Below are 11,884 nucleotides of genomic sequence, written 5' to 3'. Positions count from 1 at the left end.
TGTTTCCTTTGATAAGTGACCTAATTACGGCGCGTGATAGGGCAGTAATAGCGTGGTCAGTTACCATTTTGGATCCGAAGTGAACGGAGAAAGCGCAGAAATGATATATTTATGATAACAATTTAATACGGCTAAAACTGGTGTACCTCCATCTCCCCACCACCACCTTGGTGTATTGTTCCAATTCGCCTACTACAAGGCTTGTTCAGCGGTTAGTAAAGCGATTTTTGTTTTGTCTCATATTAATGATTGTCATTTTAAGAAATTCACAGGCGTTTTTTTTTTGACCCACCTTTGCTTTCAATTAATTTGTATTAGAAAAAAATGATAGCTTTCACTCACATAGTGTTATTCTGTTTTACTGCATCCAAAACGCAAATGAACATATTCCTAGCAGCCATTGTTAGTAATTGCCTATTGGTTTTGTTGAGAATATGTTAAACATCTTAGAAATGCCCTGTCCAACTGGCCCAATTCAAAGAAATATATTGAAATGCTGTAGAAATTTTACCTTTCACTCGTTCATAAGTCTCTTCCAGCTGGGTTGTTTACACTCATTTTTGTAGCTTTTACTGACGACAATGAATGAAGCCGGCTGTTGTCTTAGGTCATATTTACTTTCAATTTCAAACCGTTTTTCATGTCAGAACTATATAACAGTTTGTGTATATATTCAGTTCCCGCGACTCATTTCATCAACTCCTTATTCCTTCAGTTTGCTTTCCTGGTGTTGAATCTTGTCTTCATATGATGTAGCAAGCTTTGTTAAGAATAACTTCTAAGTAATTCCTCAAGATTTAAAGTAATTCATGGTAATGTTGATGAGTTTTTACGGTTGGTAGCTGCTATGCTACATCGAAGCTTGTGGAACGGCCTTCTTACAGCAGACTGATTTAATCACGATGTTCAGTTACTACGTATAAAGGAAACGCAAGTATGATGTTTATACCGGTTTAAGGTCCATGATAGTGGTTTTGCCACTGAACGTTCCAAGGCGGAGCTAGTCGTTCGCACGTTTCTGTGCCTGGGTTGCGCTTTTTGGAGGGCTGTGGTTTTCGAACGTGGCTTTTCCTGTTGGTTATTCATCTTTGCCTTTTTTAAGTTTGTCTCTGCCTAAATGTGCAGTTATTATTATATGCATTTCTGTATCTTTAAGACATTTTCACCGTTCCCATGAAATATTTATGGTCAGCATTTCTTTTGCTTGTGGAAAAGTACTTTCCACAGTCCCACACTGAGGGATGAGGACGATTCTAAAACAGTTTTTCATATACCCAAGGCATCTCGTTATGTATCCGACAATGCACAACAAATTGTCGGCTTGACATAATTTACCACATACGAGGGTATGAAAACAAAATTAATCAGTTATCAGTTGTCCATTATTAACACTAAATCAAATGTTTTCTTTAATACATCATAATAATTGTATTTTCTCACATTTGACCATTTGCATGTCTTTGTCTTCGATTTTGATGATTCAGATATTTCAAACACATTATCCGCTATGAACAAGTTACCAGTGGAACTGTTTTCATATCCAGTACTATGTATTTTCCTAAAAATCATAAATGAATATAACACGATTTAAATATTTAATGTAATAGCTTTATCTGAACAATTTTTAAACTTCCTCACAACTTTATATAAAGTGACCTAGATGAAAATGATATTAATCTGTCAGACGAATTCTCAGGCAGTGTATATAAATTACGAAACTAAACAGTAGAGTAAACACAGTTAAAGTCATAACATGTTTGATATAAATAGCAGCCACATTTTAGATATAGAGGGACACGATATATACTTTTGATTTATATGTTTGATCTTTGACGTGAAAGGCATATTTGAATCTCAGTTTTCAGATGTTTATCTACAGCTTTTTCCTTTAAAACAGAATTACTTACGAACAACTGATTTAACATATTACATAATTATATGGGCGTTTTTCCGCAAAGACTAATCGTCAGATACCGGTCTCTGTGAGCGTATACGCCAGTCAATTTACTTTGAAACTGATGTTTGACATATTCTACATGTAAGCCATGATAATTATAATAATAATAACAATAATGATGATAAAAGTAATTTACTATTACTAAAACTAATAATCCTATCTGATTCTAGTGACGTAGAAGCCATTTCATACTTTATAAAAAGAGTTTCACTTTCGATTTAAATATTCCGTTTTTTTTAACATTGTCTAAATGTTTATATATACTTTTCGCAAGCTATACTACTCCCCAGCGATAACGTGGTATTTACAAACATAATAACTATATATATAAAGGTTAAAATAAATTGTATTTAGCAGAATGTTTAATACGTTAAGCGACAAAGGTCATTTTAAAGTACTGGTTTGCTTGACTGTTTCACGATAATATATGCTGCAAAACAAGACCAGCTTCTGAGGAAGAAATGTCTGAATGCATGTAGATAAATGCAATAATAAGGCATGATGAATTAAAACATAACTGTACTGGCAGCTAGAGCTAAAATTACAAAAAAAAATAAAAAAAAAAAAAATAATAAAGAAATAAATGACTTCCTCCCGCTTGATGAGCTCCATCAAACCCGCTCTGTAGCATCATTATAAGTTCCACTTCCAATTTCGTTCAGCTGGGGACACTTAAGCCCTTTTGTGGTCCGTTAGAGCTAAAATAGAAATACCTTTAAACAGTCTCATCTCATGAACGGCTTGATTGATTATCATATAATTTGGTCTGTAGCATCAATGGGAAGTCGCTAGTCTAAGGGCTAAAAAGATTCGAAATACCTTCAAATGACTTCTTGTGGTGAAAAGCTTCATGAGTCTTTATTAAACCTGACTTGTACCATGATTATAAGGCCCTCAACTAATTTTGTTCAAATGGGGACGCTTGTTCCCGTTTAAAGGCTGTTTGAGCTGAAGATAGAAGTACCTTCAAACGTTATTCACATGGGGACTCTCGGCCCCTAAAAATAGCCGGGAAATCCAATGTTTATTGTGACTTGATTGTTTTCTCTTGAATAGTTGTGTTTAGTGCATGTATCTTTTTGTTTGGATTGCAGATAAAATTGTAATATTGTCCAGTGTCTATATCAGAATATATCGTCATCTTAGCGCAAAAAGTGAATAAATTCTTCTTTAAGTCAATGTCAATATAGTTATCCGCCTTTTGCACTGAGGTGACAAAATAGTTAACTAATTGTAGGCTTATGCCGTCTGTAGAATTATCCTAATATCCTCTCTCAATTTAGTTCTAATGGGGGTCACTCAGTCCATTTAAGGAACCACAAGGGCTAAAAATAGAAATACCTTTGAACGGATTCTTAATCGAACACTTCATTAAATTTTGGGAGTATTATTATTAAAAGATTCTTTCCAACTTTGTTAGATGCGGTGCTCGACCCCTTTAAGAGATCTTTAGAACTTAAGATAGAGATATATTCTTGTCATGAAATCTCTTGATGTATCTTCATCAGATTTGATCAGTAATATTTTCCCGTATTTGTTTAAAAAGATGAGGGCGCTATAGCTAGAAATAGAAATACGTTAATACGACTTTTTCCGCGGACCAATTGATGGATTCTCGTTAAACTTGGTCTGTACCGTCATAGTAATGTCCTCTCCATTTCCTTTTCAAAATAGGGCGTTGGCCCCTTTTAGCGGCTGCTATAGCTAAAAACAGAAATATCATAAAACGACATCTCACGCACTATGTATAGCTCTACAATCTTGGTCTATAAAATAATTATCAGGTCCTCTTGTACATTTGTTCAAATGGGACGCTCAGACCCTTTAAGGGGCCGCTAGATGAGCTAAAAACAAAAATACCTTTAAACGGAATCTTAATGAACCCCTTGATAAAACACAAATAAAAATGTCTTAAAATGGTGCTCAAATTTAAATAAGATAAGGATTGGGCGGAAAATTCAAACAACTTATTATGAATTAAATATTTGTTAAGTTATCGTGGAAAATATATAACATCTCTTGTTTATGATTTCATTCTCGATTTATATTATTTAAATATGATACATATAACTTCTGTTTTATAGTAGAAATCCACTGGGGCTTAGGGCTTATGGAAAAAAACAGCCTATATATATCCATCTGTATGTTGTGGGACTGCAAATCCTACATATTAAAAAACAGCTGAAAAGGTTCTGTGTCTTATCACGTTATGTTCGACATGACGTTTTCTGCATTCTGCATTGTAACATAAGTTTGCATATCGCGTCTTCAAATTTTCTTTTGTAAATTGGTACATTTTATCTACATATTTGCACGTTAACGTTGACCGGAAATCAACTTGCAAAAGGTATATCACGCGTGTCGGTTTCAAGTGTCCTGTACTTTATATATTAAAGTAACTAAATCAGTGAGTAAAAAAAAATGAATGTTTTCCGAACGCCGTTGGTTCGTTGCCTTGTTGTTTGTCGGATGTACTGATTTTCACGTGTCGTGCACATGCTTTTTGCGTATTGGAAAAGGCCCCAAACAAAGAAAAATAACAACTCAAGATTCCAAACCAGTCCACATATATAATTATTAAACTACAAATTATATTGCATCAATTAAACAAAGACTTTGACAATAGAATTAATTGTCCAGAACCAGAATGTCCTTATCATCTAGTGTCTCATGGGCACACTGGCTAATTTCTTAAAGGTGATGAAACGTCCAGATATCCTCTAGAGTAGGCAAATGGTTGCAAAAGTCGTCCGAGGAAAGAAGAGCAAAAGAGCAATCGTGTTGATATTACTTTGTAGCCCGATTAATATAGTAGCGTTATTTTAGAAATACCTTGATATGCATTTTGTATACGATTCGAGTGGATTTTATTATGCATGGATTGCGTCAAGTAAAATCCTGTTTGGTTAAATCCGCGAGAGCCGAATGCATCATTGGAGATCAAGGTACTGATTTAATGATTCTTTTATCAACTATGCCTATTTGTTTTGCTGTATCAGTCAAAATAGACTATAGTTTTACTAAATACGACTAAAACCTTATAGTACACGATCGACATTTGACGCATGGAACATCGCAACTAAAACAAGTAGTCCCATCATTGAACATTTTTCAGTATCGGATGGAAGTTGAATACAGGGTATGTATTCGTAGGTTAATAATAGAATAAAGGATAAAGTTATATAATACTCTGCTGGAAGGGGAACAACGGGACAAAAACGGCACATTGATCGTTTATTCGCAAGTTGAATAGAAATAAAAATATAACGGGGAAAAATGTTGTTAAACCATTTCCTGAAAATTTCACGAGAGCTGATGTCATAATATATATATATTTCCTTAAAGCTATTTCGTTCATTATTTTTTCATTTTGGGGTCCAAAGTTCGAGGAATATATCTCAAAAGTGTGAGTAAGCAATTTGAAATTTAGGCTAAAGGAGTACCTTATCTCAAAATGGTGTTACTTACTTCAGAAAATAACACACATCAGGCACTAAAGCTTTCTGTAGTACAGCGTCTGTCTTTTATTTTAATATTTATGAAATAAGCTTAACAAATGCATGTGTAAAATAGAAACTTTAATATAATTGTAAAATATAGGACATTCACACATAATTCACAGCCATTGTGTACATAAACGACGATAAGATAAACTAGACTGAAAACTTCCATTTTATATACTTTTTTTCTAAAATAATGTCTTAAACTAATGAAATAAAAAAAAATATTTGAAATAGTTAAAAAGTAATAAATAAACTACATTTATTATGAAATTATACTCCTTATATAAAAGCAGCACATTATTGTTTTACGAACACAAACAACAATATATTCATACAAACAAATACAATAAAAATTAAAGAATTGTACCGAAAACAACTTGCTTTATAACTTTAAAGTATCAAGAATCAAAGAAAAGCCAGACATAGTAATATATGTATACAATTTATGTGTTTGCTTTACCAATAAAATAAACAAAAAACTTGTAATAAGGTATAACATAAGTTACAAAAGTATGACACATATTGCAATACATATAGGAACCGATATAAGTGGTTTGTCTATATCAAAGGATTTGCAAAAGGACTGACTCGCGAAGGCGCACTTTCTTTAAACCTGACAAGATTCATGACTAATTTAACAACATTTTCATTAAATATTTTCATCAGACAGACTATTTGATTTAGTACTTTGAACAAGGAAATGAATAAGTTTGATCCATTAAAATTAAGATGAAACATCAATAAACGCTTGATACGGTGTTTCGGTATACGTTTTAAAGATGAAATTGCGTCCATCTGATTGATGTTATTTTTACTCTCAGTGAGAAAAATAGCATAATATAAGATAAAACAAAAACAAATCACAACAATAAAATAAAAACTTTTCCTTTAAAATACGGGATATATTTTGACTCGTACCCATCCAAAAAATATTAGTCTTGCATATATCGCCTCGTCCAATATGTACTTTCGAATGAGTATTTGTCCAGATATACCACAGTATTATACAGAACACACAATGTTGCTATAGTCCTAATTATTTCGCATTAATTCAACACTTGATAAGAGAAACCATGTACTGATAATATTGGATACTTATTTTATTAATGCAAACTGTATTTAGAATTGCAGTGTTCTTGCACAACTTTTGCAAAATCTTAAAGATTATAGTTGAATAATAACCTTAAATTAACTACCTTCACTGGCCTTACGCTGCCAGTATATTTTTCATGCATCAGTTTTGACATCTTTTGAATCAGGGAGTACGTTCAAGTTCAAGTTAAGCCTGTGATAAGAAGTGTGGTCGATTATAAATGCGGCCTTGAAATTACCCGAATGAAGCGACAGCCCGGCTAATACATACAGAATTAGCGCATAAAGATAAGCATAGATATCGCGTATTAACGACTTTGCCATCAATAATAACCCTTTTAAGGAATATAGTAGGACAAGAAAATAAAGATAAGACATTTAAAACAGAAACAAAAACTAATGCCAAACGTAACTGATGCATTCAAGTTGTCGTTTGATAAATCAGCGACAACAAATGAGAAGCACCATGAGAAAACCAACATAGTGCGTTTGCGACCAGCATGGATCCAGACCAGCCTGCGCATCCGCACAGTCTGGTCAGGCTCCATGCTGTTCGCTAACGGGTTTCCTAATTGCAATTGGCTTTGAAAGCGAACAACATGGATCCTGACCAGACTGCGTGGATGCGCAGGCTAGTCTGGATCCATGCTGGTCGCAAACGCACTATGTTGGTTTTCTCATGGTGCGGCTCAAATAGTGTTTTAATTACTTTAAGAATTAATCACATAATATGTTTTAAGTTGTTTAAGCAAAACGTTTTTTATATTGCACTGCTGCATACCGTTTTGTGTAACTACAGCTGTTTGTATTGATTTAAGCCAACCTATGCAAAATATATGGCATTGACTATATTGTTTACTAGTTAGAAATAACATGCAGAATTACTGCTTTACACGTTCTAGACAATAGATTAATATTCATAACTAAGCTTAACAGAATAAAAGTAACACTGATGAAACAAATAAATAAAAAAAATATATATAAACGACATTTCATCTTTCATGAACAATGCCTTTAACAAAACTATATTAGGAATACACTTATTACAAAAAGACAATACCTATAAATAAAATACGCATTTAAAAGCAACTCATTGATAAATATAAAATTAACACTACAAAACATTAACTTTTAAATAACAAAACAATAATTTAATTATCGTTTCATATAGTCCGTATACATTTTAAACCCAGCCTTTTCAATCTTTTGTATGGATCAGTATTTAAAATTGTCGATAAAAAGGTGACAATAAATATGTATGTGCTTCCACGAGCTGACGCTTAATTGTGTCTTGATTACCATAGATAGACAACAGCTTAAAAGAATAGACGTCTTATGTCTTACAAAAGTAAGCTTAACAGATGAAAGATATTCTGTTGCTTGTTTCAATTCAATTTCAATTATATTTAGCAAAAACATGTTTGTAGTCAATATTGATCCTTTGGTTTGACATGTTCACGTTGAAATCAACCTATTTTAATAAAAGTTTTCTTTCTCTCATAGCAAGAAGGCTCCTCAACAGTACTCCTAGCTGGTTGATATTATTTGTTTTATCTTCCGGTTTGTAAGAAATAAACGGCTCACCTTTAATTTTCACCGCTCCTGTAAGCTGAAAGAAAACAAAACATATATACAAATAAAGCCAATAAACAATGCTGTTTGAAAATATAAACAAAGTGTTCTTAATTTGTAAATTTACGCTAAAGTGGTAGGAGACCTGTAATTTTCCCCATTGTTGTTATTATTCCTAGTCCTTCAGGATTATGGTGTCCATTCGTTGTCTCTGTATTACAGAGTTCATCTTTACACATTTCAAATGGACGTCAGGGTGTTACACGTTTTATTTCTTTTCATAATCAGACACAGATAGCTCTTCTAGGTTGTGTCCTACGCTCCCATGCCATCTTCTAACAGAATTAATTAACGTCAACATTTTTGTGCCGTAGCATGATTATCATTTCAGACCCCGAGAAATTAAGGTTATTCCTTGTGCGGGTATAATAGAGTTTTATATCTAGTAGTATAATACAGATTGCATTTTGAAAACAGCATTACTTAAAAACAACGCTTTCCTAGTTTCTTACTCAGATTTTTAATTCATCACTTTATAAGTGGATTGACTTGGGATTGAAAACGTTAGCTGAATTAAATATCTGATAAATAATTGATACCTTCTTTTTGGCAATGCCAACGATGACTGTTGTCACGTCTAGACACTTAATTCCCAAAGAATTAGAATGAGTCGCGTCCAGAGTTTGGGCAAGTTTTGCAGCAACTGCTAGAATAGCATCTACAGTCATATGCATATCTTCTTCTTCAAGTTCATTTATACCTTGAAACTTCGGGAGCGTTTTCTTTGCCGTTAGTCGGCGGCTTGCGGTGAAACATCTAATCGCATTTTCGCCAGTTTCTACAAATAAGAATTCGTGTATCTTTTAAAGAATGATTAAGATAAGAAATTAAGCAAAACATATGTAAGAAAGGGTAAAATCGTCTCTAGAACTACACATAACCTTTAATGCTCGAAGAAATCTTCATTACATAGCGTATGCCGTAGAACTAAAGACACTATCTGTATTTTTAGATTACGGTACTTTTTAGAACTTTAAATTAGTGCATTCATATCAACTCCAAGATGTATTGGCAAAATCGGTTTGAGTAACAACTAGGAATAGAACAAACCTTTACTTATCTTCGTAAGTGACTGCTCGTCTGTACTAGGATTGAAACTCTGAGAATCAGAAACATATAATAAAGGTTAATGTCAGAGCAATTTTGTTCAATAATGTGCATAATTCAATGTAAAAGTCTGAGGAAAGGAAAATTCATCAAGTGTTACTCAATTAAAGACGCATGGAGTTTGCCTTGTATTTCTCCTATTCTTTCAGTTAAAGACACGTTATCTTTTGTTTATCATTCAGCATTTGTGTAAAATATTATGTCATATACATTTAACCCAAACATTTTGACGACATCTGAATCATTTTCACACTTATCAAGTTATATTTTAGTGATAGAGAAAATGATATAAAATTACAAAACATTATTACGTACGTGTGACTTTTAGACAAAGCATCTATGGTATTATTACAAAGAACTTTATTACGGATATGTAAATTGAGGGCATTTAAATTGCAATAAAATTATTACAAAAACTTAAATTTTCACGTGCATGCGATTTTAGGATAAAACGTCAATAAAAGTTTGAGTTACTGTACTTTTGTAAAACGGCTACACACGATTATGGTATATTGTACATAAATTTCTATTTTAAAAAGATTTATTACTTTCTTTCCTATAATTGCACTCAAAGTGTACAGAATTGGATTAAGGGCCGAGTTGACAGGTAGTATAAAGACCGCTGCCCATGCGTAAACCTCGCCGGAAATCACGTAACCGGTCAGTGCAAGCATTCCTGTAAAGAATCGTAAAATTTTGTTTGAAATAAGAATATGGAAATTAATTTCAAAACATATAAATGTAGCAAATCTGTCTTTTTAACCATGAATGTTAGTTTATTTTTGAAGATGTTTGCATATTATTTGACGAAGTAATATTGAAAAGTTACACACAAATTGAATAATTAAATAAAGTATCAATTTAAGTAAACACTTGATATCAGTTTGCTCTTATATAACATTGCCCCTACTAGGTAATTATATACATATAATGACCAGAGCCGACGTAAACAATCTCCGGTGGCTAGAATTAATTAGTTGTAATTACTATTTCAATGATATAACTTTGTGTTTTTTTCCATTTTCTCAATATTTGATTGTGTTTGATACCATAAATCTTTCCATGTAACCGACGTTTTTGCCTGAATTATTTTGGAATTACTACTGATGTCATACTAGTGCATGTTTAGTTTCAGCTCATATTTACAGCATTCATTAACATTTGTTTTAAGATTAAACATCCGAAAAATACAGCAAACAAGTTGAAACAATTTTTTTTTCAATCTTCGCATTTTTTATCAAATCAGGAATTAAAATATCAGATTTATATTCATATGGAACCAATTACCAAGAACTCCAATTGGGAACCAGCACAAAAAGTCGGTTGCTACCACTAGCAATAGGTTTCTTGCAACTTTCAAATCCCTCTTTCTTGCAGATTCTACAGAAGTGGCAATTCCGGCAGATTTGCGTATCTCAATAAAAATAGACAATTGCCCAACTGCAACCAATAGAAATGTGACGAAATTCAGGCAAACAAAGATTGTGAGAGAATAAGCCCACCCAGACGGGCGATCTCTTGTTAACGGCAGAGCGATACAAACTCCTGATTTTGAGTAGAATTCGTTTTTGAAATACCCTTCGTATGCAACAGGAAATATGGCGACACTAGTAGAAAACAACCACGTGGAAATAACACAAGTGACGGCCTTGTCTGGGGACATTTTAGCACCACCAAAGGGAAACTTGATGACTAGTAGCCTGTCTAAGGTTATAAGACACAGAAAAAGAATGCTGGCTTCTGAAGAAATAGTAGACAGTATCCCAGCAAGGTTACACCAAAAACTCTGTCTCCAGTAGTCGTCCACGAAGATATATCTTAAAAATAAACAAAATATGTATTGATGAATTTATAGGAATAAGCTGAAAACTAAACAAAATGTACATAATAATAACAGCACAAATTGAACAAATAAAATTAAAACGCATGCACTGGAACATAACGGCTATTCTTCGATATCAGATAGGATTGTTTGTAGTTTTCGCATAAAATGGCGAGTGAGTGCAAGTTGGCTGTTGTGTTTTAAATAAGATGATATCGAAATACACTTAAGTACTTACTTTATGTAATAGGCCAGTTATAGAACTGGAAATAATGTCAGAACCTTAAACTATTTCCAACATAAAGTTTAATTGATGATTATAATTTTAGTTACTTATGCAACACAGGGAAAAAATCCTCAAAAGAAATCAAACATAAACTCTGAAAATTAGGTGATATTTAAGGGTAGCTTCCTTTAGAATTTAGTTAAAAAGGTTTTGCAAATTTATTCAGAATAGAATCAATTAAAAAGAAATATTAGTGACATTTCTTTATTTACACGCATGCAGTACATTAATAAAGCAGTTCAGAAACATTTTACAAATAACTTCTTTGTTTCTGACTTAGACATACACATGTTTGGTATACAACCCGTTTAACCGCCAATGCCAACGAGTTTGTTTTATAAGTAAGTATGTATATACTTTGGTAGAAATTCTATGTTCTTAATGATGTCAACTTTGTTCTGAATTTTGCCACCCTGACGCTTTTTGACACTAAACGTAGCCTACCAGTACTTGCGAGAATTCCTTTTTTTGATATTCAAGCAAAC

The 11,884-nt window shown here is 32.9% G+C and overlaps 1 protein-coding gene across 1 annotated transcript; it reads right to left on the bottom strand.

Annotated features, from left to right (window-relative positions):
• Positions 1-8,023: 8,023 nt before the first annotated feature.
• LOC128548755 (G-protein coupled receptor GRL101-like) lies at positions 8,024-11,160 on the bottom strand. Its single transcript, XM_053524164.1, has 5 exons — positions 10,579-11,160; positions 9,840-9,967; positions 9,235-9,283; positions 8,724-8,962; positions 8,024-8,161 (listed from the first exon to the last, which is right to left on the bottom strand). Exons 1-5 carry the CDS (start codon positions 10,952-10,954, stop codon positions 8,024-8,026), a joined length of 930 nt encoding a protein of 309 aa, XP_053380139.1. The 5' UTR covers positions 10,955-11,160.
• Between the last annotated feature and the right edge of the window lie 724 nt (positions 11,161-11,884).

This window comes from Mercenaria mercenaria, chromosome 15, assembly GCF_021730395.1.
Source record: "Mercenaria mercenaria strain notata chromosome 15, MADL_Memer_1, whole genome shotgun sequence".
NCBI classification, from domain to species: domain Eukaryota; kingdom Metazoa; phylum Mollusca; class Bivalvia; order Venerida; family Veneridae; genus Mercenaria; species Mercenaria mercenaria.
The sequence above is the reverse complement of the archived record's forward strand: the minus strand, read 5'-3'. Positions and strand labels throughout refer to the sequence as shown.

Excerpts from the sequence above, each read along its gene's own strand:
- LOC128548755 (XM_053524164.1), bottom strand. The coding sequence starts at position 10,954 with ATGTCCCCAGACAAGGCCGTCACTTGTGTTATTTCCACGTGGTTGTTT. Across the intron at positions 9,284-9,839 it reads GTGCAATTATAGGAAAGAAA|AGTTTCAATCCTAGTACAGA; the intron begins GTAATAAATCTT and ends TCTGATTCTCAG. Across the intron at positions 8,963-9,234 it reads ACTTACGAAGATAAGTAAAG|AAACTGGCGAAAATGCGATT; the intron begins GTTTGTTCTATT and ends TCTTATTTGTAG.